The following is a 22,071-nucleotide window of genomic DNA, read 5'->3' on the forward strand; positions in this document are numbered from 1 at the left end:
CGCTCCCTAGAGCCTCACGGGCTAGTGACGTACCCATACGTCACTTTGCCTGTGAGGGGCTGACTGCCGCCGTATATGGTCGTGCGGCAGTCGGCAAGTGGTTAAAAGTCCAGTTCCAAACCGATTTTGGTAAATGCTTTCAATTGCAATCATGGCATGGTTTGTCTAGGGCAATGATGGCGAACCTTGGCACCCCAGATGTTTTTGAACCTTATTTCCCATGATGCTCAACTACACTGCAGAATGCATGAGCTTAATGGGAAATGTAGTTCCAAAACATCTGGGGTGCCAAGGTTCGCCATCACTGGTCTAGGGCATCAAAATACTCAATGCTATTGTATACAAAATTTGGGTTGAACTTATTATTTAAGTAATGCATTGCTGTTTTCTCTTCTTTAGTCTCACCTACAACTTTTGGAACAGAGATATGATCCTCAAAGAGTGTACTTCAAGCAACAAACCCTGTGTGACACGTTGGGGGGGAACCCTTGCCCCATTGTCACCATCACTGCCATGCCCAAGTCTAGGTCTAAGAACCACAAGGAGGAGTTTTGTAAGTAAAGAACAGCTGCATAAAGCGGAATGACAAAATGAGATCTTAAATATCTTATTTCCCAAAACACATGGGAAATATAAGCCAACACTTAAATAGATTATTTGAAAGCATTAATTAGCAATTAGTGCAATTTAATAAAATATGGAGTGGTAAATACAGTAAAACTACTGATATGCATTCATTTAGGAAATAATGACATTTACTAGATAATAGCTTAAGGGAAGCTTGTTTTTGTTTGTTCTTTTCATTAATGCAGCTGAGAAAAAGTTAACCATTCATATCATTCCCTTGCTTTAATGTAACAGTGAGAGGAAAAATAATATTTTAAAGGCATTCCTGATATTTCGGGTTATGGTTGAGGCCAGGGGCATGAGCCATTCACTGTGTTGTATTGCTCTAGGATTTTGGTATATCCTCTGCTATAGCCAACATCTATGATGGAGATTCGCTGATCCTACCACATTATCAGTAATGAAAAATACATTTTAAAAAATGTAATCCTGTGGCTAGAATGGGACCCTTCTTTTAACCCATGATGACTAGGCAGTGCAAGGTAGTCACATGGATGTATATTTCTGCATGAGTCTCCAAGTGCTAAAAAAGCTGGTAGGTCCCTCCACCCATGTCCTTTCATCCTTACCTGCAATATCAGTGGAATTAGTCTTTAATGAAAGGATATAAAGGTACACAGTGACTTTCAACCCCTATCAATGATTTCAAAATTTTATACAGCTGTTTGGTGTAGGCTAGTGGTTTCCAAACTGCAAGCCTTGGGTCAGATGTGGCCTTTTGCTTGCCCTTGTCCGGCCCTTGAGGCATTATTCCTTCCACTGATGGGGCACTATTATTTTTATTGAATCCAACAAATGGCGCCATTCCTTCCACTGACAAGAACGGTGAGGCTCTGTTCCTCCCACTGACACCAACAATGAGACACCATTACTTAGACTGATGCCAACAAAGGGACACTATTCCTCCTCACTGACACAAACGATGGGGCACTATTCTTTCTACTAAGGCCAGCAAAGGGACACCATTCCTTCTACTGATATGAACAATGAGGCACCATTCCATCCACTGATATGAACAATGAGGCACCATTCCTTCCACTGATATGAACAATGAGGCATCATTCCTTCCACTGATATGAAAGATGAAGGCACTATTCCTTCCACTGACACCAACTATCAGCACTATTCCTCCCACCAGTTCTAATGATGAGGAACTATTCCAATTATTGAAAAGGAAAACCCCCTTGGTTTGATGGGACTCTAGAGGTAACAGTAGAAATCTCTCAAGAGAAAAAGTTGAATATAGGTAAAATGTGAAATGTATTTATATAATAAGTGTTGGCAGAATCATCATATCCACAGTGACATATGAACGTGAACTTAGGACTTCATAAATGATACAATACAGTTTCAGGTAAAAAGCAGAATCCAACGCTTTTCGAAATGTTGTCTAATACAGAAATCTTCCTCAGGGAATCTGCATATATTCCTGAAAAGCATAATTGAATGTAAATTATAAGTCCCAGGAGAGGACAAACAAATATACATTTTACAATATTGGTTAACATTTAAACAAGTAACTTTGCAACTGCGACAACATCCTACCCAAAGAATACCATGGAAATCTCTTCTGATTTACCAGGGATACCACCCAACCCCCCTTACTGTGGGGTACCCCCCCCGTGGGGAAAGAGGACCCCCCAACAGTTTGAAATAAAGCTAAAAAGGAGCAGCAGTAGAGAAAAAGAAGTAGACCAAGTTTAGGTCACATACCTGCGAAAAGTAGAGCCCCGTAGGATTACCCTTCAGGAGATACAAAAATTTCTCCCATAAGTCGAGAGCTAGAATCAGGTGTATTTTATCACATAATGTTCTTGACCTGAAAATAGTGAGTATGTTTAGAGACTATCAAGGAACCTGGAATGGTATATATATTATATATAGATATTCATACAATATAAAGAGGTGTTCAAATAAATTCACCTGTTATGATGATTTTCCATATAAAATAGAAGTTAGAAACGGGGGTTTTTATATAAAAGAGGAAGGAGAAAAATTCCAAAAATTTATCCTCCAATGTGTGTATCTCCCGGGCTTGCTGTATTATTAATCCTGTTAGGGAAGAGGGGGGAGGCCATGAGGGTATATCTTAAACCCTTATGGGTAGACGTCATAAATGAACAATGCTGGATTTATCATATTCAGTATATTTTACCTCACTGCTCTATTGGAGAGTCTGGAGTGTCCTATTGACCTCCATAGATATGGTGCCCCGAAAGCTTTGGCAGTATATCCAGAGTTTCAGGTATTAGTACCAATACTTACCTAAAACAAATATAGAGAAAAAATATATGTATGCACTGTTGTGTATATAAGCATATATCTAGTGTGAGTAGTTTTTCCAAAGTAAGTAGATAGGTACCGTTCAATTTGGGAACAAAAACATCCCTGGCATCACAGTGTCCCCTGGGACCAGCGGCATATCATCCCTAAGGATGTATGGTATTGTCTCAATGGCGCTCACCCTATGGATCCTGATGGTGAAAAGGAAGAGAACCCCCTTGAGTATGAATGTAACACAAGTTTAAAGTTTAGAGGTCCAGGTCCCCTGGGGGGTACTTACTGTTAGTACAGGTCAAAAGATGCTAGAAGGACGGCGGTCCTGTGGTAGCTTGGAGAGATAGCTCTCCGTAATTACTCTCGGCGTCCCCTTATATACTGATGAATGGCCGGGAATCTCGCGGTAACTCCCGCGAGATCCATGTTTAATTGGATTATTTCCGCTTGCGATGCCGTCATTTACGCCTATTGTTCCCGCTGGAAGTCCCGCGGGCTTGGCGGTGACATCACATCCGCCCTAGCTTCAGACGCGGCTGCACGTAATCTCCGCCTATGTCTCCTGCGGGGAATTCCACAGGGCTAGCGGTGACATCACGCCTGCCCTTACAGCAGACGGACCTAGCTGCATGTCCGCCCAAAGTATAGCGGTACATTAGTACAGCGGAACTTAAAGGGGTATAAGTATAAAGACTTAAGGTCACAGAAAGAGGGAAAAAGGCTTTTACCAGAACAAAACTTTGCCTAAGTTAGATCGATTCGGTACACTGAATATTCCAATTATTAGCACCAACAATAGGGCACTATTCCTCCCATTGACAATAAGGATGGGGCACTATTCCTCCCACTGACACCAGCGATATGGAACTATTCCTTCCACTGACACCAACTATGGGACATTATTCCTTTTACTGACACCAACAATGAGGCATAATTCCTTCCACTGACACTAAGTATTGACACTATTCCTCCCACAAATACCAATGATGAGGCACTTTTCCTCCCACCATTACCAATGATGGTGCACTATTCCTCCCACTGACACCAAAAATGGGGTACAATTCCTCCCACTGACAACAGTGATGGGGCAATTTTACTCCCACTGATACCAACAATGGAGCACTATTTCTCCCACTGACACCAACATTGGAGCACTATTCTTCTCAATGACATTAACAGTGGAGCACTATTCCTCCCAATGACGCCAACAATTGGGTACTATTCCTCCCACTGACACCAACTTTGGAGCACTATTCCTTCCACTGACAGCCATAATGGGGCACTATTCCTTCCTCTAGCACCAATTTTTGGCTTTATTCCTCCTCCTCCTCCTGACCTCAGGCATTATGCAATTTTTTTATTCCCACTGACAACCAAGCCTGAGGCATTGTTGACTTCCACTGGGCACAATCTGGCCCCCATAGATTGTAAAGGACAATATACTGACCCTTGGTTTAGAAAGTTTGAAAACTCCTGGTGTAGGCAAACACTAACTATTGATCTGTGATTGGATGCTGTGGTATAGAGCATGTCATTGCACCAAATCGTATCTTACTAAATAATCCCATTGGCAGGTACCGTTCCCGGAAATGTTTCTCTGTGCTTGGATTTATATTGTACATTCTCTTACTTTCCTCACATTGGAATGTAAATAGCAGTAACCAAATGTTCTGTCTCTTTGATGCATGCAAACCTTGTTCTTTTCGTATCACAATACTTTTATAATTACAATTCTGTGTTTATGTTAATGTTTCAGGGACTTATGGTGGTTTTCATTTCGTCAATGCCGTGTGTGCATTTGGCTGGTGTTTACATACCCCATATGTACTGCAAAAAAAAAAAAATCATAAAGTTTTGTTTAGTGGCATACAAACGCAGACTGGGTTTGAATTTTGTCAGTCAAAACTGTTGTGACTAGCATCGTCTAGCAAAACATACTGCCTGCCTTGACTGCAAAGACTAAAATAGCAAATGTTGAGATTCCCAAGTTCATGATTGAAATAGCCTTGCATAGTCTGGCATGTCTTAGTGAATCACCGAATGGATCCTCTGGAATGAAATCTTGCCATAAAAGCTACCACAAAAGTTTAATATCTCACTTTATTATCAATGTCATCACATCTGAATTTAACTACTTGCCGACCAGCCGGCGTAGTTTTACGGAGGCGGGTTGGCTCTGTTACGCAAAAACGACATAGGTCACTTCGTGTAGCAGACAGTGGGGGCGCCAGAGGTGCGCACACGTGCCATTTGGCTATAGGGGGAGCCAATCGGTGGGTCCGGCGGACGCAATGTCCGACAGGCACCCGCGATCACTACCCATGGAGACAGAATGGCGGTCTGCCGATGTATGCACTGCACACCGCTGTTCTGTCAGTGATGAACACAGAGATCCTGTGTTCCTCCTATTTAGGAACACAGGTCTCTGTGTTCATCCAGTGATTACAACCCCAACACAGTTAGAAAGCACCCCCTAGGCATACATTTAACCCTTTTATCGCCCCTTTTGTTAACCCCTTCTCTGCCAGTGTCATTAGTACAGAAACAGTGCAGATTTTTAGCACTGATTACTGTATTAGTATCACTGGTCCCCAAAAAATGTCAGTTAGAGGCTGATTTACTAAAGGCAAATAGACTTTGCACTTTGCAAAATGCATTTGCTCCAGAGCTTAGTAAATGAGCAGATGCTCTGCTGACTTCCATAATCTAATCATGTGCAAGCAAAACTGATGTTTTTTTTTTTTTTCCCTGCATGTGATTGGGTATTCTTTGCAAAGTGAAGCTTTACCTCATTTACTAAGCTCTGGAGCAACTGCACTTGAAGAGTGCAACTGCACTTTGCAAAGTGCACAGTCTATTTTCCTTTAGTAAATCGACCCCATTAAGTCAACTGGGTAAAGGAAAACCTGCACCTTGCCCATGCAAGCTAGTTAAGGACACTTTTTCTGATGACAATGTCCAAGATGGGACTTCTTTTCCCCCCAAAAGTGTCAAGTGTCAGTTAAGTGTCCGATCTGTCCGCCGCAATGTCGCAGTCCCGCTAAAAATCTCAAATCGCCGCCATTACTAGTAAAAAAAAAAAAAAAAAAAATAAATAAAAATGACATAAATCTATCCCCTAGTTTGTAGACGCAATAACTTTTGCGCAAACCAATCAATATACACTTATTGGGATTTTTGTGTTTACCAAAAACATAGCAGAATACATATTGGCCTAAATTGATAAAAAAAAATTAGATTTTTTAATTTTTTTTCATTGGGAATGTTTTAGAGCAGAAAGAAAAAAAATGTATATATATATATATATATTTTTTTTCAGAATTGTTGCTATTTTTTTTGTTTATAGCGCAAAAAATAAAAACCGCAGCAGTGATTAAATATCACCAAAAGAAAGCTCTATTTGTGGGGAAAAAAGGACATCAGTGTTATTTGGGCACATCGTCGCACGACTGCGCAATTGTCATTTAAATTAAGGCAGTGTCGTATCGCAAAAAATGGGGGTAAAACCTTCCAGTCCTTAAGTTTTTCAAATGGTATAAAATTCACAAAAAAAAAGAAAAAAAAAAAAAAACGATATTGCAGCTTACCAATTCTTATATGTGGTTGCTGCTTTTGTCTTCTTTTATTAGGCTTTTTTTTCTTAATTTTTTTTACCTGTTGTTCTGGCCAGTAAGTCTGTTATTTCTCAGCTTCCTTTAACCATTAAATCATTGGCCAATATATAAACGGGTACAGGGAACTCCACTTTAATGTAATGGACAGTGGGAAGAATGCTCCTTACACTTGTGGTCATTGGGAAGAATGACCCCCTTACAGATTGCTAAAAAGATCAATGGTGTCAGTGGGAACTTATCTGAGCGGTAGAAATTGCTCATTGTTCAAGGAACCCCTAGCAACATCTGGAGGAACCCTAGGGCTTCATGGAATTCTGATTGAGAAGCCATGTACTAATATAACTTCCTAAAGCTCTGAAATTTTTAACCAATTTGCTTTTACATTGGAGAGTGGGGCGTGGGGCGGAGTGAGAGGCTCCAGCGTGTGATGTTAACGCGTTTCACGTGACCCAGCACGCTTCGTCAGGACGTAATTAAGTCGTGCGTGCCATCCCTATAAATAGCCGAAATCGAGGCCAATCACTGGCCAATATATGAACGGGTACAGGGAACTCCACTTTAATGTAATGGACAGTGGGAAGAATGCTCCTTACACTTGTGGTCATTGGGAAGAATGACCCCCTTACAGATTGCTAAAAAGATCAATGGTGTCAGTGGGAACTTATCTGAGCGGTAGAAATTGCTCATTGTTCAAGGAACCCCTAGCAACATCTGGAGGAACCCTAGGGCTTCATGGAATTCTGATTGAGAAGCCATGTACTAATATAACTTCCTAAAGCTCTGAAATTTTACCCAATTTGCTTTTACATTGTAGACCCAGGGCTAGGTTACAGAGTATCCCTCCTTCTCTTTAATACTAATTGTGGTAGTAGGAATATGGATTACTCTGTATGCAAGAAAGGCTTGAAGAATAAAGGAAGGACATTCATGGTACAGCATTAGCACTAAGCTGGGATGAATTGGTTCCTTACTACTTTGTTGCACTGAATCAAAAAAAACGAAGATCGGTAGGCTTTCTTCTTCTAACACACCATTTGCTTTGGCCCCCAGACATTTCATTATGGGATGACGTAGCAGAGTAATGTAGTGCTATGGATTCTTCTTTTTTAGATTGCTTGCTGTTAAATCGTTTTTTTCCCACAATTGACAGCAATTACGCCTACCAGTAACATATATTTTTTATTATGTTTGGGGGCCTTCATAGGATGTTTTGATTGATAGAGGCGCTTTGGAAACTCTGTTGCTGTGCAACGAAGTGTGTGTAGGGGGTTCAATATGACGGAGACACTGCGATAAATGTATTTTTTATTTACTGCAAGTACTATTTACTCTCTTACTCTTTGTGTAGGGAGAATATAACCCCATTGAAAGAAATAGAGACTTTTGGTCCTACACTGAGACAGTGTAAAAAAAAAAAAAGAAGATTAGCACTACAGTCCAATAGGTCCAACAGCAATAAAATTATTTCTTAAGTTTGAAAATAACTTTTAGAAAAAAATAAAAAGTACAACAAGACACCATGGGTTTAAGTATCACCATAACACAATGAAAACACAAATAGATCAATATCTGATTTGACTCACATTAAATGCTTTGAATCAGGTAAGGTGCTATGTACATCACTATATATATATACAGTGGGTACGGAAAGTATTCAGACCCCCTTAAATTTTTCACTCTTTGTTATATTGCAGCCATTTGCTAAAATCATTTAAGTTCATTCTTCTTCCTCATGAATGTACACATAGCACCCCATACTGACAGAAAAACACAGAATTGTTGACATTGTTGCAGATTTATTAAAAAAGAAAAACTGAAATATCACATGGTCCTAAGTATTCAGACCCTTTGCTGTGACACTCATACATTTAACTCAGGTGCTTTCCATTTCTTCTGATCATCCTTGAGATGGTTCTACACCTTCATTTGAGTCCAGCTGTGTTTGATTATACTGATTGGACTTGATTAGGAAAGCCACTCACCTGTCTATATAAGACCTTCCAGGTCACAATGCATGTCAGAGCAAATGAGAATCATGAGGTCAAAGGAACTGCCTGAAGAGCTCAGAGACAAAATTGTGGCAAGGCACAGATCTGGCCAAGGTTACAAAAAGATTTCTGCTGCACTTAAGGTTCCTAAGAGCACAGTGGCCTCCATAATCCTCAAATGGAAGACGTTTGGGAAGACCAGAACCCTTCCTAGAGCTGGCCGTCTGGCCAAACTGAGGTATCGGGGGAGAAGAGCCTTGGTGAGAGAGGTAAAGAAGAACCCAAAGATCACTGTGGCTGAGCTCCAGAGATGCAGTCAGAAGATGGGAAAAAGTTGTAGAAAGTCAACCATCACTGCAGCCCTCCACCAGTCGGGGCTTTATGGCAGAGTGGCCCGACGGAAGCCTCTCCTCAGTGTAAGACACATGAAAGCCGCATGGAGTTTGCTAAAAAACACCTGAAGGACTCCAAGATGGTGAGAAATAAGATTCTCTGGTCTGATGAGACCAAAATAGAACTTTTCGGCCTTAATTCTAAGCGGTATGTGTGGAGAAAACCAGGCACTGCTCATCACCTGTCCAATACAGTCCCAACAGTGAAGCATGGTGGTGGCAGCATCATGCTGTGGGGGTGTTTTTCAGCTGCAGGGACAGGAGGACTGGTTGCAATCGAGGGAAAGATGAATGCGGCCAAGTACAGGGATATCCTGGACAAAAACCTTCTCCAGAGTGCTCTGGACCTCAGACTGGGCCGAAGGTTTACCTTCCAACAAGACAATGACCCTAAGCACGCAGCTAAAATAACGAAGGAGTGGCTTCACAACAACTCCATGACTGTTCTTGAATGGCCCAGCCAGAGCCCTGACTTAAACCCAATTGAGCATCTCTGGAGAGACCTAAAAATGGCTGTCCACCAACGTTTACCATCCAACCTGACAGAACCGGAGAGGATCTGCAAGGAGGAATGGCAGAGGATCCCCAAATCCAGGTGTGAAAGACTTGTTGCATCTTTCCCAAAAAGACTCCTGGCTGTATTAGATCAAAAGGGGGCTTCTACTAAATACTGAGCAAAGGGTCTGAATACTTAGGACCATGTGATATTTCAGTTTTTCTTCTTTAATAAATCTGCAACAATGTCAACAATTCTGTGTTTTTCTGTCAGTATGGGGTGCTATGTGTACATTCATGAGGAAGAAGAATGAACTTAAATGATTTTAGCAAATGGCTGCAATATAACAAAGAGTGAAACATTTAAGGGGGTCTGAATACTTTCCGTACCCACTGTATATATACATGTCCGAGTCCCTGTCTTCAACATCCGTCGTTATGATGAAAATTGGAAGAGAGTGTTCTCTGCAATGCAAATGCAGTGAAACAAAATATACCTGTGCTCAAATCCCAATAGCACATGCAGTGAACACGCAAAACAAACTATAATGATAAAGGGAAAAGTTCAAGTTTTACCCAGAGATGGGATTTACAGTAAAACTCTAGACAAATCCCTTTATTATAGAGTAATAAATGATTTGAAGCTTCTTTGTGTTGTACTGATGTCAGATACGTTGTTGGGCAAATTTCCTTTTATTTAAAGGAAGAAAGGAAACAGATTCTTTGGGTTCTGGGATCTCAACTGTAATAACTGAGGTAACCCTCACTAGAACATAACACATTAATCACCATAGGTGTGCGCACAGGGTGTGCCAGTTGTGCCTGGGCATTCCATAATCACCTCATGCTGCCCCCCCCCATCCTACTCCGAAGCACTGCTAGTTTTTCTCCTCTCCTGCTGACTGCTGCTGGCACACAGGGGGATGTTTCAGGATGGAGAGAGGGGGAAGGGACTGGTAAATTTGGCCTTTATCGCCCCCTTTTATTTTTTTGAAAGAACACATTGAGTGATTGGTACTGATCACTCACTGTATCCATTCATAACCAAAGCATAGTAAACTGTGTTGACTATGCTTCAGTTTGCAAATGAACAGGAAGTCACTCAGCACAGAACACTTCCACTGCATTCACTGTCCAGTGCAGCTGAGGCTGCAGGGAAAGGGACTAGGGAATTTCTGTCCTCAGTCCCTTTCTCTGTCTCAAAAGTCAGGGCCATCTTACTGAATGGGCACACTGGGAAGTTGCCCAGGGGCTTAACTTGCCCAGGGGGCTCCACCTGCCCAGCAACCCAGCCCCAGCCAAGCATTAGTCCCTATTCCCATGTGCATCCCGCCGCTGAACTTAGCAGGTGGCAAGCGCCTGTCGGCCCTGCGCTGCTGTCACTTCGGCTGTGGAGGGGAAGCCCACAACTGCAGGAATGGATGTTCACCTGTACGGGAACAGGCACACACAGGACAGTCGAGTCTGACTCCCGTCCATGTGTGTGTTCACCGGACCCAGCTGCCGAACTTGGAAGCTGTCATTAGCCTGGCACTGCTGTACCAATAAATATCGCCTTATCGATTATTTGCATTTTAATTTTGTGGATGATTGTGTAGGCGGGGCCCCAGTGCACTGCATTGCCCGGGGGCCTTTAATGGTCTTAGGATGGCACTGTCAAAAGTGAGACATCAGGAGTCTGTTTAAACCCCAGATATTTCACCAAAACCCCCAAACGGGGCACCTAAAAAAAATTGTAAAATCATAAAGAAAACATAACGTAAAAAATGATTTAAAAATAAAACTACTGATACCATCCTCTGCCATACAGACACTGTCAACTGCTCTACTGACACTGTCTTCTGCCCTAATGACAAACTGCTCTACTGACTGACACCATCCACTGTCCTACTGACACCAACCTTTGCCCTAATGACACGTCCATTGTCCTACTGACACCAACCTCTGCCCTACTGACACGTCCATTGTCCTACTGACACCAACCTCTGCCCTACTGACTCGTCCACTGTCCTACTGACACCAACCTTTGCCCTACTGACTCGTCCACTGTCCTACTGATACCAACTTTTGTCCTACTGACACATCCCCTGTACTACTGAAACCATCCTCTGCCCTACTGACATGTCCACTGTCCTACTGATAACAACTTTTGTCCTACTGACACGTCCACTGTACTACTGACACCAACCTCTGCCATACTGATGCGTCCACTGTCCTACTGACACCAACCTCTGCCCTACTAACACATCCACTGTCCTACTGAAACCAACCTCTGCCTTACTGATATGTCCACTGGCCTACTGATACCAACCTCTGCCCTACTGACACGTCCACTGTCCTAATGACACCAACCTCTGCCCTACTAACATGTCCACTGTCCTACTGACACCAACTTATGTTCTACTGACACATCCACTGTCCTACTGACACCAACCTCTGCCCTACTGACACATCCACTGTCCTACTGACACCAACCTCTGCCCTACTGATACATCCACTGTCCTACTGACCCCAACCTCTGCCCTACTGATACATCCACTGTCCTACTGACCCCAACCTCTGCCCTACTAACATGTCCACTATCCTACTGACACCAACCTTTGCCCTACTGACACGTCCACTGTCCTACTGACACCAACCTCTGCCCTACTGACTCGTCCACTGTCCTACTGATACCAACTTTTGTCCTACTGACACGTCCACTGTACTACTGAAACCATCCTCTACCCTACTGACATGTCCACTGTCCTACTGACAACAACCTCTGCCCTACTGATGCATCCACTGTCCTACTGACACCAACCTCTGCCCTACTAACACATCCACTGTCCTACTGACACCAACCTCTGCCCTACTGACACATCCACTGTCCTACTGACACCAACTTCTGCCCTACTGACATGTCCACTGTCCTACTGACACCAACCTCTGCCCTACTGACACATCCACTGTCCTACTGACACCAACCTCTGCCCTACTGACATGTCCACTGTCCTACTGACACCAACTTCTGCCCTACTGACATGTCCACTGTCCTACTGACACCAACTTCTGTCCTACTGACATGTCCACTGCCCTACTGGAACCATCCATGCTTGTTTACATTTTAAAGCTTTGGGTTGCGCACCCTAATGTAATACACTGTGCACACCTATGTTAATCACAATATGTACATCTACTGAGGGGTGTATCAAATGTAATGCAATGTAAAGGTCCCATGAATGTACAGACTGGCCACTAGAGACATTTCCACTTGGCAGGAGACTTTACCTATCGACAGGTATGACCAAAACTACCATTACCGTTCTGATGAATAAAGTTTAAAAGAAATGTGAGACAGTATACTACAAGTGAGGGAAAAATCATTAACCAAATCTAGAAATTCAAGGAGGAAAGGTAAAACTGGGCTATTTAGTACAACATTTGTGTACTTAAAAAGAAATGAGCAGATTTAATGCTTTTTGTGAGCACTTAGCCAGCTTCTTAAACTGTGCTGCCAGAGGTTAATCACGTATAAAATAATGTGTAGTAGATTAAAAAAAATCTAGAATGTTACTTAGCAACTTAACTTTTAAAGATTTTTCTTTTAAGGCTTTCATTATAAATGCAAAGACACTCTAAAATATCTTCCAACAAAGTTTCATTGACACATAGAAAAGTAAAAAAAAAAGTAAAACAAAAAATGAAAATAAAACAAGAGAGTGCCTAGCTAGGATGGAGGCCTTGGTGATTTTTTTTTCTTTTTTATTATTTTTATATGTAATATACAGTACACTAAAAGAGGAGCTGCGGTCATTTTTCAAGCTTCAGCCATTTCTTTTTTTTTTTTTTGCTTTGTTTTGGACAGACTAGGGAATTCTTAGAGTCAGGTTTTTATATTGTCATCTGTGTCTCTGTTGAGTAGACTTTCCCATCAGAATAGGTACCCCTTTTAAATTATATCTACAGCTCACAGTACAGAAATGTTATCAGTAAGTAGATTTAGAGAAATATAAAATGGTGTACCTAGTATATTTGCCATCCAGAGTAGATCATTTTTAACCTCTGTTCTATATGACAAAATTATTTTCAGTTATCATGAAAGCAACACTAATGGACAGAAAAGAAACACAGGCAGTGTAAATTATAGAGAGAAAAAACAGTCAAAGAGTCGAGCTAAGAGACTTTAAATGGGTTGTAAACCCTAGTTTTAATAAAAATAAAAAACATCCCTATACTTACCTGCTCTGTGTAATGGTTTTGCACAGAGCTGCCCTGATCTTCTACTTCTGGGGTGCCCCGCTGGCGCTCCAGACCCCTTCTCTTCATCAGGTCCCCCACGGAAAACCGTTTTCCTTGGGGGCACCTGTGCGGGCTCGCTCCTGAGTCCTGCTGCTGTGTCCATTGACACAGTCAGCCCCCCGCTCCAATGCCACTGGATTTGATTAACAGCAGCGGGAGCCAATGGCTCCTGCTGCTATCAATCTGTCGAGACAGCAGCTGGAGCTGCTGCACTCATGCACATCGCTGGATAGGATCAGGCTCAGGTAAGAAGCTTGCTGGAGATGTCATAAAAAAGGGGGTAGAGAGCTGAAATTACACACTGCAAGAGCCCAGTAAGGAGCTCTGAGAGCTGATTGCAGGGAAGGGACACATCCCCCTTCACAAAACACACAGGAACAAAGCTAAGGCTGTTAATTACAAGCTGTGTGCAGGAGCTCCCTCACCTGTCACCTTTTTACTGCATGGTGTCAGGAAAACTTGTCATAAGTGAGTCATGCTGATAGCAGAGGAAGGAAGAAGCAGAGAGAAATTACACTTAATGCTCTTAATTGAGACAAGTACACACTATAGGTTGGTTGGTTATAATAAGGTTGGTTATTATTAAAATCCCAACAACACATCAAAATGTAATAGCATTTGCACATTGTTGCAGTGATACCCTCTACAGTACAACTCATAACATATAAAAAGGGCATTTTACTGCTCTGGAAAGGGAAAAAAAACGCCCACCAGATGTATGCAATATAACAAATAAATAATAGAAAGCAACTTTAGATCTGCAGGGGGGGTCACAACGCATTTCGCAGAAATGTTTCTTCAGGAGAAGGTGGTTCTGAATGGTGAAACAGAAATAAAACATAGAAGAACATAAATGAAAATACACAAATAAGGCAACACAATATATACAAGGCATAGATGGTGCATATCTATATATACAATGCCCTTATTTGGGGAGCCATCTATTAAACTGTCCTATAATAACACAATGACATATGCTTCAAAAGAGCATGTGTAATTATTTACAGTAGAAAGTCAATTAGGTCTAATAAAACAGCTAATCAAAATTAGTCAATTCATTTTACCAATAAACTGGTAAGTAGATCATTCCCAGGGTAGAAATCACTGCCAGAGAGGTATGCTATATTTTCTTAGATCAGTGGCACTATTTGTTCAGTGAAAATTATAGTTATCTTTTACATTTGTGGTCAGTGGAAAATTACCCCCTCACCATAGTGGTCAGAGAAGAAATCCCCCCTTACGATGGTGGTCAGAGTAGGGCCAGTCAATAGAGAAAAGCCTTCTTGCACTGGTGGGCAGTGCACAAAAGCCCCCTTAAATTATTATGATTCTGTACTTTAATTGTCAGCAGTGCAGAAAAGTCCCCTTACATAATAGTCAATAGAAAAATAACCTGTTCCATTGGTGTTCAGAGAAGAAAACGCCACTTACAATAATGATCGGTGGAAAAAGTCCCCCTTTGATACCCAGTGGGATAGACGCCCCCTTACACTTGTGGTCAATGAAATGAATGCCCCATTACTTTGGTGGTCAGTGAGAAGGATGTCCCTTATTTTAATGGTCAGTGGGAAGAATGATCCTTACACGAGTGGCCAGTGGGAAGAATGCTCTTTACATGAGTGACCAGTGGGAAGAATGCCCTGTTAGATGTGGGGTCAATGGATAGAAGGCCCCTTGCATTGGTAGTCAGAAAGAAGAATGCTCTGTTAAATTGGTGGTCAGTGTATTTCCCCCCCTTACAATGGTGGTCACTTAGAAGAATGCCCTTCTTACAGAATGAGAAGAAGATCAATGATGTAAGAGAAGAGACTCCACTGTTCTCACACCACTGATTCTGCTATGTAAAGTTAGTTGAGGACTATACAGGCACTGTCAGATGAGAAAACAACGGGATTGATTTATGTAAGGAAAATATAGATATAGAAAAAAAACAGCTCTTGCAAATAGATAAGCCAAATAATTAGTGCACCCACTAACAAATGCTATAAATTAAATAAATCGCTCATAGGCAGCTGCTATACACTGAGTGGGCTCAGAATCATAAAAAGTATATAAAAATATAAGCGCTTGCCTAAAAATGTAAATATGGGAACCCATGCTATAAAAACTAAATAATAAATAAGTGCAACAAATTTATTCAATATTCCACAAAAAGTGCATCTGTGCTACAAAAGTCCATAAATGTGTATTGATAATAAATAAATATCTTAAAGTGATAAAAAATTCAATAGTCCACGAGAAAAGTGCTTCAGTGCTGCAAAAGGTGTATAACCAAGCCAAAGAAGGTGCTAAAGTGCTAAGAGACTCAGTCGGTGTGGGGTGCTCAACTCCCCTTTCGTGTCCCCACTCACCAGAAGTACTGAACCTCACGGCTGTTCCAGTCTGAGGTCACAACAGCTTGAGGAGTAGTAGATGTGTATCACCAGTCCTCCTAGCAGATATGGCACTCCTTTCTCCACCAGTATTACAATCTTTTAAAGGCTCAAAAACAGAAATAAAAGGCTCCCATTGTGGAATATGCAAAAACTTTAATAATGCGCAAAAGGTAAGGAAAGGTACAAGATGAAAGAACAGAAGCCAGTCGTAAGGTGTACAATTCTTCCGGGAACACCATATGCGTTCCACGGAGCACGGGAAGTGACGTCAATGGTTCAGTGTACCGGAAATATGTCAACGCGTTTCGCCCCTTCTACCAGGGCGTCATCAAAGGACATGATATACGGCGTTCCCGGAAGAATTTTGCAGCGATTGTTGCATGACAAAACGTGCATGAAAAATGTGCCTGGCTCAGGACCAAAAGATCCTTTGCTGCGATAAACGCGCATAGGACAGCCCATTCAAGTGAATGTGCTACACACGAACTATCCATGCAAAGTGTGAACAGGGCCTAAAATATTGAAAAATTGATTTTATTTTTACAGGTTCTTATAAAGAACCATCAATTCACGCAGCACTTTGCATATATATTGTATTTTCACATCAGTTCCTGCCCTCAAGGAGCTTATATTCTAAGATCCCTAACTTACATTCATACATACACATACTAGGGCCAATTGAGACAGGAGCCATTTAACCTACCAGCATGGCTTTGGAGTGTGGGAGGAAACCCATGTAGACAGAGGGACAACATATAAACTCCAGGCAGGTAGTGCCATGGTTGGCATTTGAACTGACAATCCTAGTGCTGCTATCACTTAGCCACTGTACTGCTCTGTTTGGATATTTAGATAGTTTCATAGTTAGTCAGGTTGAAAAAAGATACAAGTCCATCTAGTTCAACCAATAGAAAATAAATAAAGAAATAGAAAATATCCTTTACCCACAGTTGATCCAGAGGAAGGCACAAAAACACAATAAAGCATGATCCAATTTGCTCCAGTGGGGGGGAAAAAAATAATTCCTGATCCCCCAAGAGGCAATCGGGTATTCTCTGTATCGACATATCCCTGGTGTTAATACCCATAAATATTATAGGTGACTGCGCACCAGTGCACAAACAAGGTCCATAAAGACATGGGTGAGTGAGTTTAAGGTGGAGAAACTTGACTGGCCTGCAGAGAGACCTGACCTTAACCCAATAGAACACCTTTGGGATGAATTAGAAGCCAGGCCTTCTCGTCCAACGTCGGTGCCTGACCTCACAAATGCCCCTCTGGAAGAATGGTCAAAAATTCCCATAGACACACTCCTAAACCTTGTGGACAGCCTTCTCTGAAGAGTTAAAGCTGTTATAGCTGCAAAGGGTGGGCCAACTCAATATTGAACTCTATGGATTAATACTGTGATGTCATTAAAGTTCATGTGTGTGGAAAGGCAGATGTCCCAATACTTTTGGCAATCTAGTGTATATCATATTGTATACATCTAGGGCGCAGTCATGTTGGGACAGGAAGGGGACATTCCCAAAAGGTTCCTGCAAAGTTGGGAGCATGAAATGTCCAAAATGTCTTGGTATGCTGACGCCTTAAGAGTTCCCTTCACTGGAACTAAGGGGCCAAGCCCATCTCCTGAAAAACAACCCAACACCATAATCCCCTCTCCACCAATTGATTTGGACCAGTGCAAAAAGCAAGGTCCATAAAGACATGGATGAGTGAGTTTGGGGTGGAGGAACATGACTGGCTTGCACAGAGTCCTGACCTCAACCTGATAGAACACCTTTAGGAGGAACTAGTGGAAACTGCCAGCCAGGCCATCTCGTCCAAAATCAGTGCCTGACCTCACAAATACGCTTCTGGAAGAATGGTCAAACATTCCCATAGACACACTCCTAAACCTTGTGGACAGCCTTCCCAGAAGAGTTGAAGCTGTTATAGCTGCAAAGGGTGGGCCAACTCAATATTAAACCCTACGGACTAAGACTGGGATGCCATTAAAGTTCATGTGCGTGGAAAGGCAGGCGTCCCAATACTTTTGGTAATATAGTGTATTTTGGCAATTCCTCTTGTGTTGGTTGTTTACCTATGACAGCGTTCACTTCAACCTGTACACAAATCTTAATTTATGTTATGGATGTCGGAGGAGGGCATCATATTAATATCTGCTTCAGGCAGGAAGAGGAGAGGCATACCCTGATCATAAAGATAATATTAATTTAATACTCAGATAGAGAAGATTGTTTCCCTTCATGAAAGTAAATGGGCCAATTCACCCATAATGGCTTTTGAACTCAATTGGTCATTTACATAATGAGGATTCTGACTTCTATATAAGCCTGTTTAGGAAAGAAGAAGAGCAAACCCTAGAAAAGAACTTGAGAGCGCACAATATCAAAGGAAACACTTGCACTGGATATTGAAAATAATGATCCTGAAGAGAATGTACACAGTTTAATTAAGCACATTGATTAAATCAATATGATTCAACTGCCTAATGTTCAAATCATTATAATCTCACTAAAAGTCATTCAGGCCTCGATAATTGATTAATAATGCATTATATTTTATGAATTATTGACTTAAATTTTTTATAATTGTGTCTCTATGTTTCTGCCATCCAATGCTGAATGTTAATTACAAAGGCTGAGACTTGTGTTGGTGTAACTTTTCAAAGCCAAACATGACATATTTTCTAGCGATGGACAAATCCGATCTTGTAAGTAATTTATCCAAACATTTCAAAGCCCCCAACTGCTTTTATTTTTAGTTTTTTTTTTGTTTCCTTTTGTGATGCTAGGATAGTAGGAGCCTCTCAGCACGCTAATTGTACTAATTGATTCAGAAGGAATATGCACTTGTGTGAATATTGATCCATAAGATTTGAATTCAGATAATAAGGCCTTTAAAACCATCTTCGTAACAAGTTCATTTGCTGTGTGGCTTGGAACTCAAGATGTGTTCAGACAGCAAAGATTGTAATTGTGATAAGGGTGTTTTCTTTTGAAATCACTGTACCAGGGAAGCCTTGGCTTTTTAGATAAAATACTTATAATTTTATCTAGTGCTGAGGTCCTGTACAGCATTAGGCCTGGTGTACACTGGGTGAGATCGTGGCATATTGTGCGGGCAGAAGGCACAGGTACACCGCGCAGAGTAAGCGATTATCTATATCGTGAAATGCGTCAACCTGGCATGTCTCTTAATGCACTGTCTGTATGGATTCGTATATGAGGAATAAAAGACATCTTTGATTTCATACTTTTCCGAGTGCAGTCCAACTTTCTTGGTTTGTACTAGTTCTGGATGGCGGATCAGACCAGCACCGGTCTACTTAGCCTCACTCCTCTCCTATTCCTACACCACACAGCCGGCGGCCTGTAAAAGCTTATGAGTAGCTGAAAACTGCTGTGGTTGGAAGGGCTGGATGGTGTACTAATAGTGGTACTAATATTTAGACCAGCCTTTTTCAACCAGGGTGCCCAGGCACCCTGGGGTGCCTTGAGGTTTTTTTCAGGGGTGCCTTGACAAAATGCCTAAAAATTGCCCAAACATGTAAACAAGCCATCAGGTGGATCATGCTGTCCTTTTATTTACACAAAGCCACAGGGTTTTATTGTGCACCATTTCAACCTTCCATCCACTGGCATCCTAACAACCAGTGATGTCATCAGTGTTGATAAGAAGGGTGTTGATTGCTTGCACAGCATCCTTTTTTGACCCTCCTCTGTCGCTCTCTGTCAACACTGGGGTCAGATTAGCTGAGTGATGGAGAGAAACTGAGGGAGAGGGGAAACTGGTATACTAGTTGGTACCTGTCAGGTCACCTGTGGCCAGATGACAACTGCACCCTGTTGGAGGCAGGGGTGCAGCGCAAGGTAGTGAACCCGATAGCAGACTGCTGTGGATGGACCTGAATGTGAGCCCAAGATTCCCCAGGGCGCGGAGTCTAAGACCCAGCAGGTGTTCACCAGAGCCTCTAGTGGTGAGGATGGACTTGGCTGCAGCTGGGCCCAGGTCGCGGCCCCTGGGGTCCCTCGGGTAACGCTCCGTACGGAGAGAAGGGAAGCAGCCACTCAGGACACACGGAATAGTGATGGGTATGCCGAGGTCGGGGTAACAGGCAGATGAGGGTAACCAAGGGACAGGCCAAAGGTCAGGGTAACAGGCAAACAGGAATAGTCAGAGACAAGCCAAAGTCGGTACACAGAAAGGTAGATCAAGCACAAGGCAAACAGGAAACAGGAAACAAACACTGTTGAACAGCAAAGCAGACCTGCAGTGCACTGGTTAATATAGACTTCCTGTGATGACCTGGGGCGGGGCAGGAACAGGAAGTAGAGGTGATAAAAAGGAACCAGAAGGGAAGTCTGGCCTCTAATACAGACATGAAGGAACAGGTAAGCTGCCAAACACTATTGCAAGTCCATGACAGTACCAGTGTGCAAAAGTGTATTTGCTTTGAAAGAATAAATCACCTCTAATGTTGGGTGTCCTACGTGTGCTGCCGCTTTATATAAAGCTATTAGATAGTTTTTTTACATTTTAGAATGGGGTGCCTTGAGACTGTTCATAATTTTAAAGGGTGCCTCGACTGAAAAAAGGTTGAGAAACACTGGTTTAGATTATGGTTTCTAAACCAGGGTTCTATGGAACTAGGGTTCCTTCAGGAGGAGCATTACCTCAACAGGCATGTGTCTGCCTCACAAAGCTCCCTCTGCCTATCCTGCCAGTGATCCTTTCCCTGGCCATTTGGGGTGATACACTGTTGGACTCTTCACATTGCTGGGATTCCAGCAGTACCACTCGTGACCCAATTCAAGGCCCTCATGACCTTAAGAAATAAAGACCTCAGATAGCTAAAATGGCGCCGCTGCAGCTCTACCACAGAGAATGCCTCGGGGAGCTGAAAAAATGAAGGATCCTGGTGCCAAAATGAGTGTATCTATGCAGAGGGTAAAGACAATCCAGTGGATATTCTGTATTATACAAGAAAATTGTCAGGGTTCCTCCAAAGGTAGCTAGGGGTTCCTTGAGCAATGTGCAATTTCTGCTGCTCAGGTAAGATTCCACTGTCTCAATTGATGTTTTTACCTATCTGTAAGAGGGGAATTCTTCCCAGCAGTGCTCCTCTGGATCCCAGGACAAACATGACAAACTGCATTCCCCCCCTCCCCCTAGATGCATGAGCATTACGCATAAACAAAAATCCCCTCACAAAAACACTGAGCACTAATCTGTAGGCTTACCCCTTAAGCATACATTCCCCATCCTCCCAGTACAAATCCCCCCCCTGCTGAAATTCCCCTTCTCAGCATAAATCTATCCCCCCCTCCAAATAAAAAAATCACTCCTTCTAGCACAAATCCTCTACCCCTAAAAATTCCCCTCCTAGTACACATCTTTTCCTCCTACTTCAAATCCCCTTTCCCAGCACAAATTCCCCTCTATCCCCCCTCCTAGCGCAAATCTTCTTCCCCCCCATCCCCTCTTCCAACACAAATCCTCCTAAATCACCACTCTTAGCACTCCCCTCCCAGATTTCCACTTCCAACACAAATCCCCTCCCCCCGATCTCCTTGTGGCACCTCCCTCCCCTCACGTGATATCACAATGCCCAGGCTAGCCACCCCTCCTGCCCACCTCTTGTTCTGGCCCTGCTTCCCAGTGACCACAAGCGAAAGGAGCATGCTTCCCACTGACAGCTACACTAATGTTTCATGAGTTGTAGTTATAGTACATTTTATCAGAGGTTCCCTGAGACCATAAAGTTATTTCAAGGGTTTCTCTGTGTTGAAAAGGTTGAGAAAGGCTGGTTTAGGGCATGGATGAATGTCCAGGGTGCAAACAACCCTATGCACTGGTACCATTGAATGCACCATCCAGCCACAACAGCATTCAGCTTCTCATAGGCTGCCAGCAACAGGTCTGGACAGTGCACCTTTGTCTCCTACCAGCAGGAAAACCTCAGAATCTCATGCACAGGAACAAATCACTTTGTGTACACGAGGCCCTAAAGTGC

The 22,071-nt window shown here is 42.5% G+C and overlaps 1 protein-coding gene across 1 annotated transcript in view; it reads left to right on the forward strand.

Annotated features, from left to right (window-relative positions):
• The window catches only part of AGBL1 (AGBL carboxypeptidase 1), a gene marked incomplete at its 5' end in the record, with an annotated part of 1,093,821 nt that overhangs the window by 381,731 nt on the left and 690,019 nt on the right, over positions 1-22,071 (forward strand). Inside the window, one exon of the mRNA XM_082254318.1 lies at positions 400-553. Within this exon, the coding sequence (XP_082110444.1) occupies positions 400-553 (154 nt within the window). The remainder of the gene's footprint in view (positions 1-399; positions 554-22,071) is intronic.

The sequence above is a fragment of the Pelophylax lessonae genome (assembly GCF_965119305.1).
Source record: "Pelophylax lessonae genome assembly, chromosome: 4".
Classification (NCBI taxonomy): Eukaryota; Metazoa; Chordata; class Amphibia; order Anura; family Ranidae; genus Pelophylax; species Pelophylax lessonae.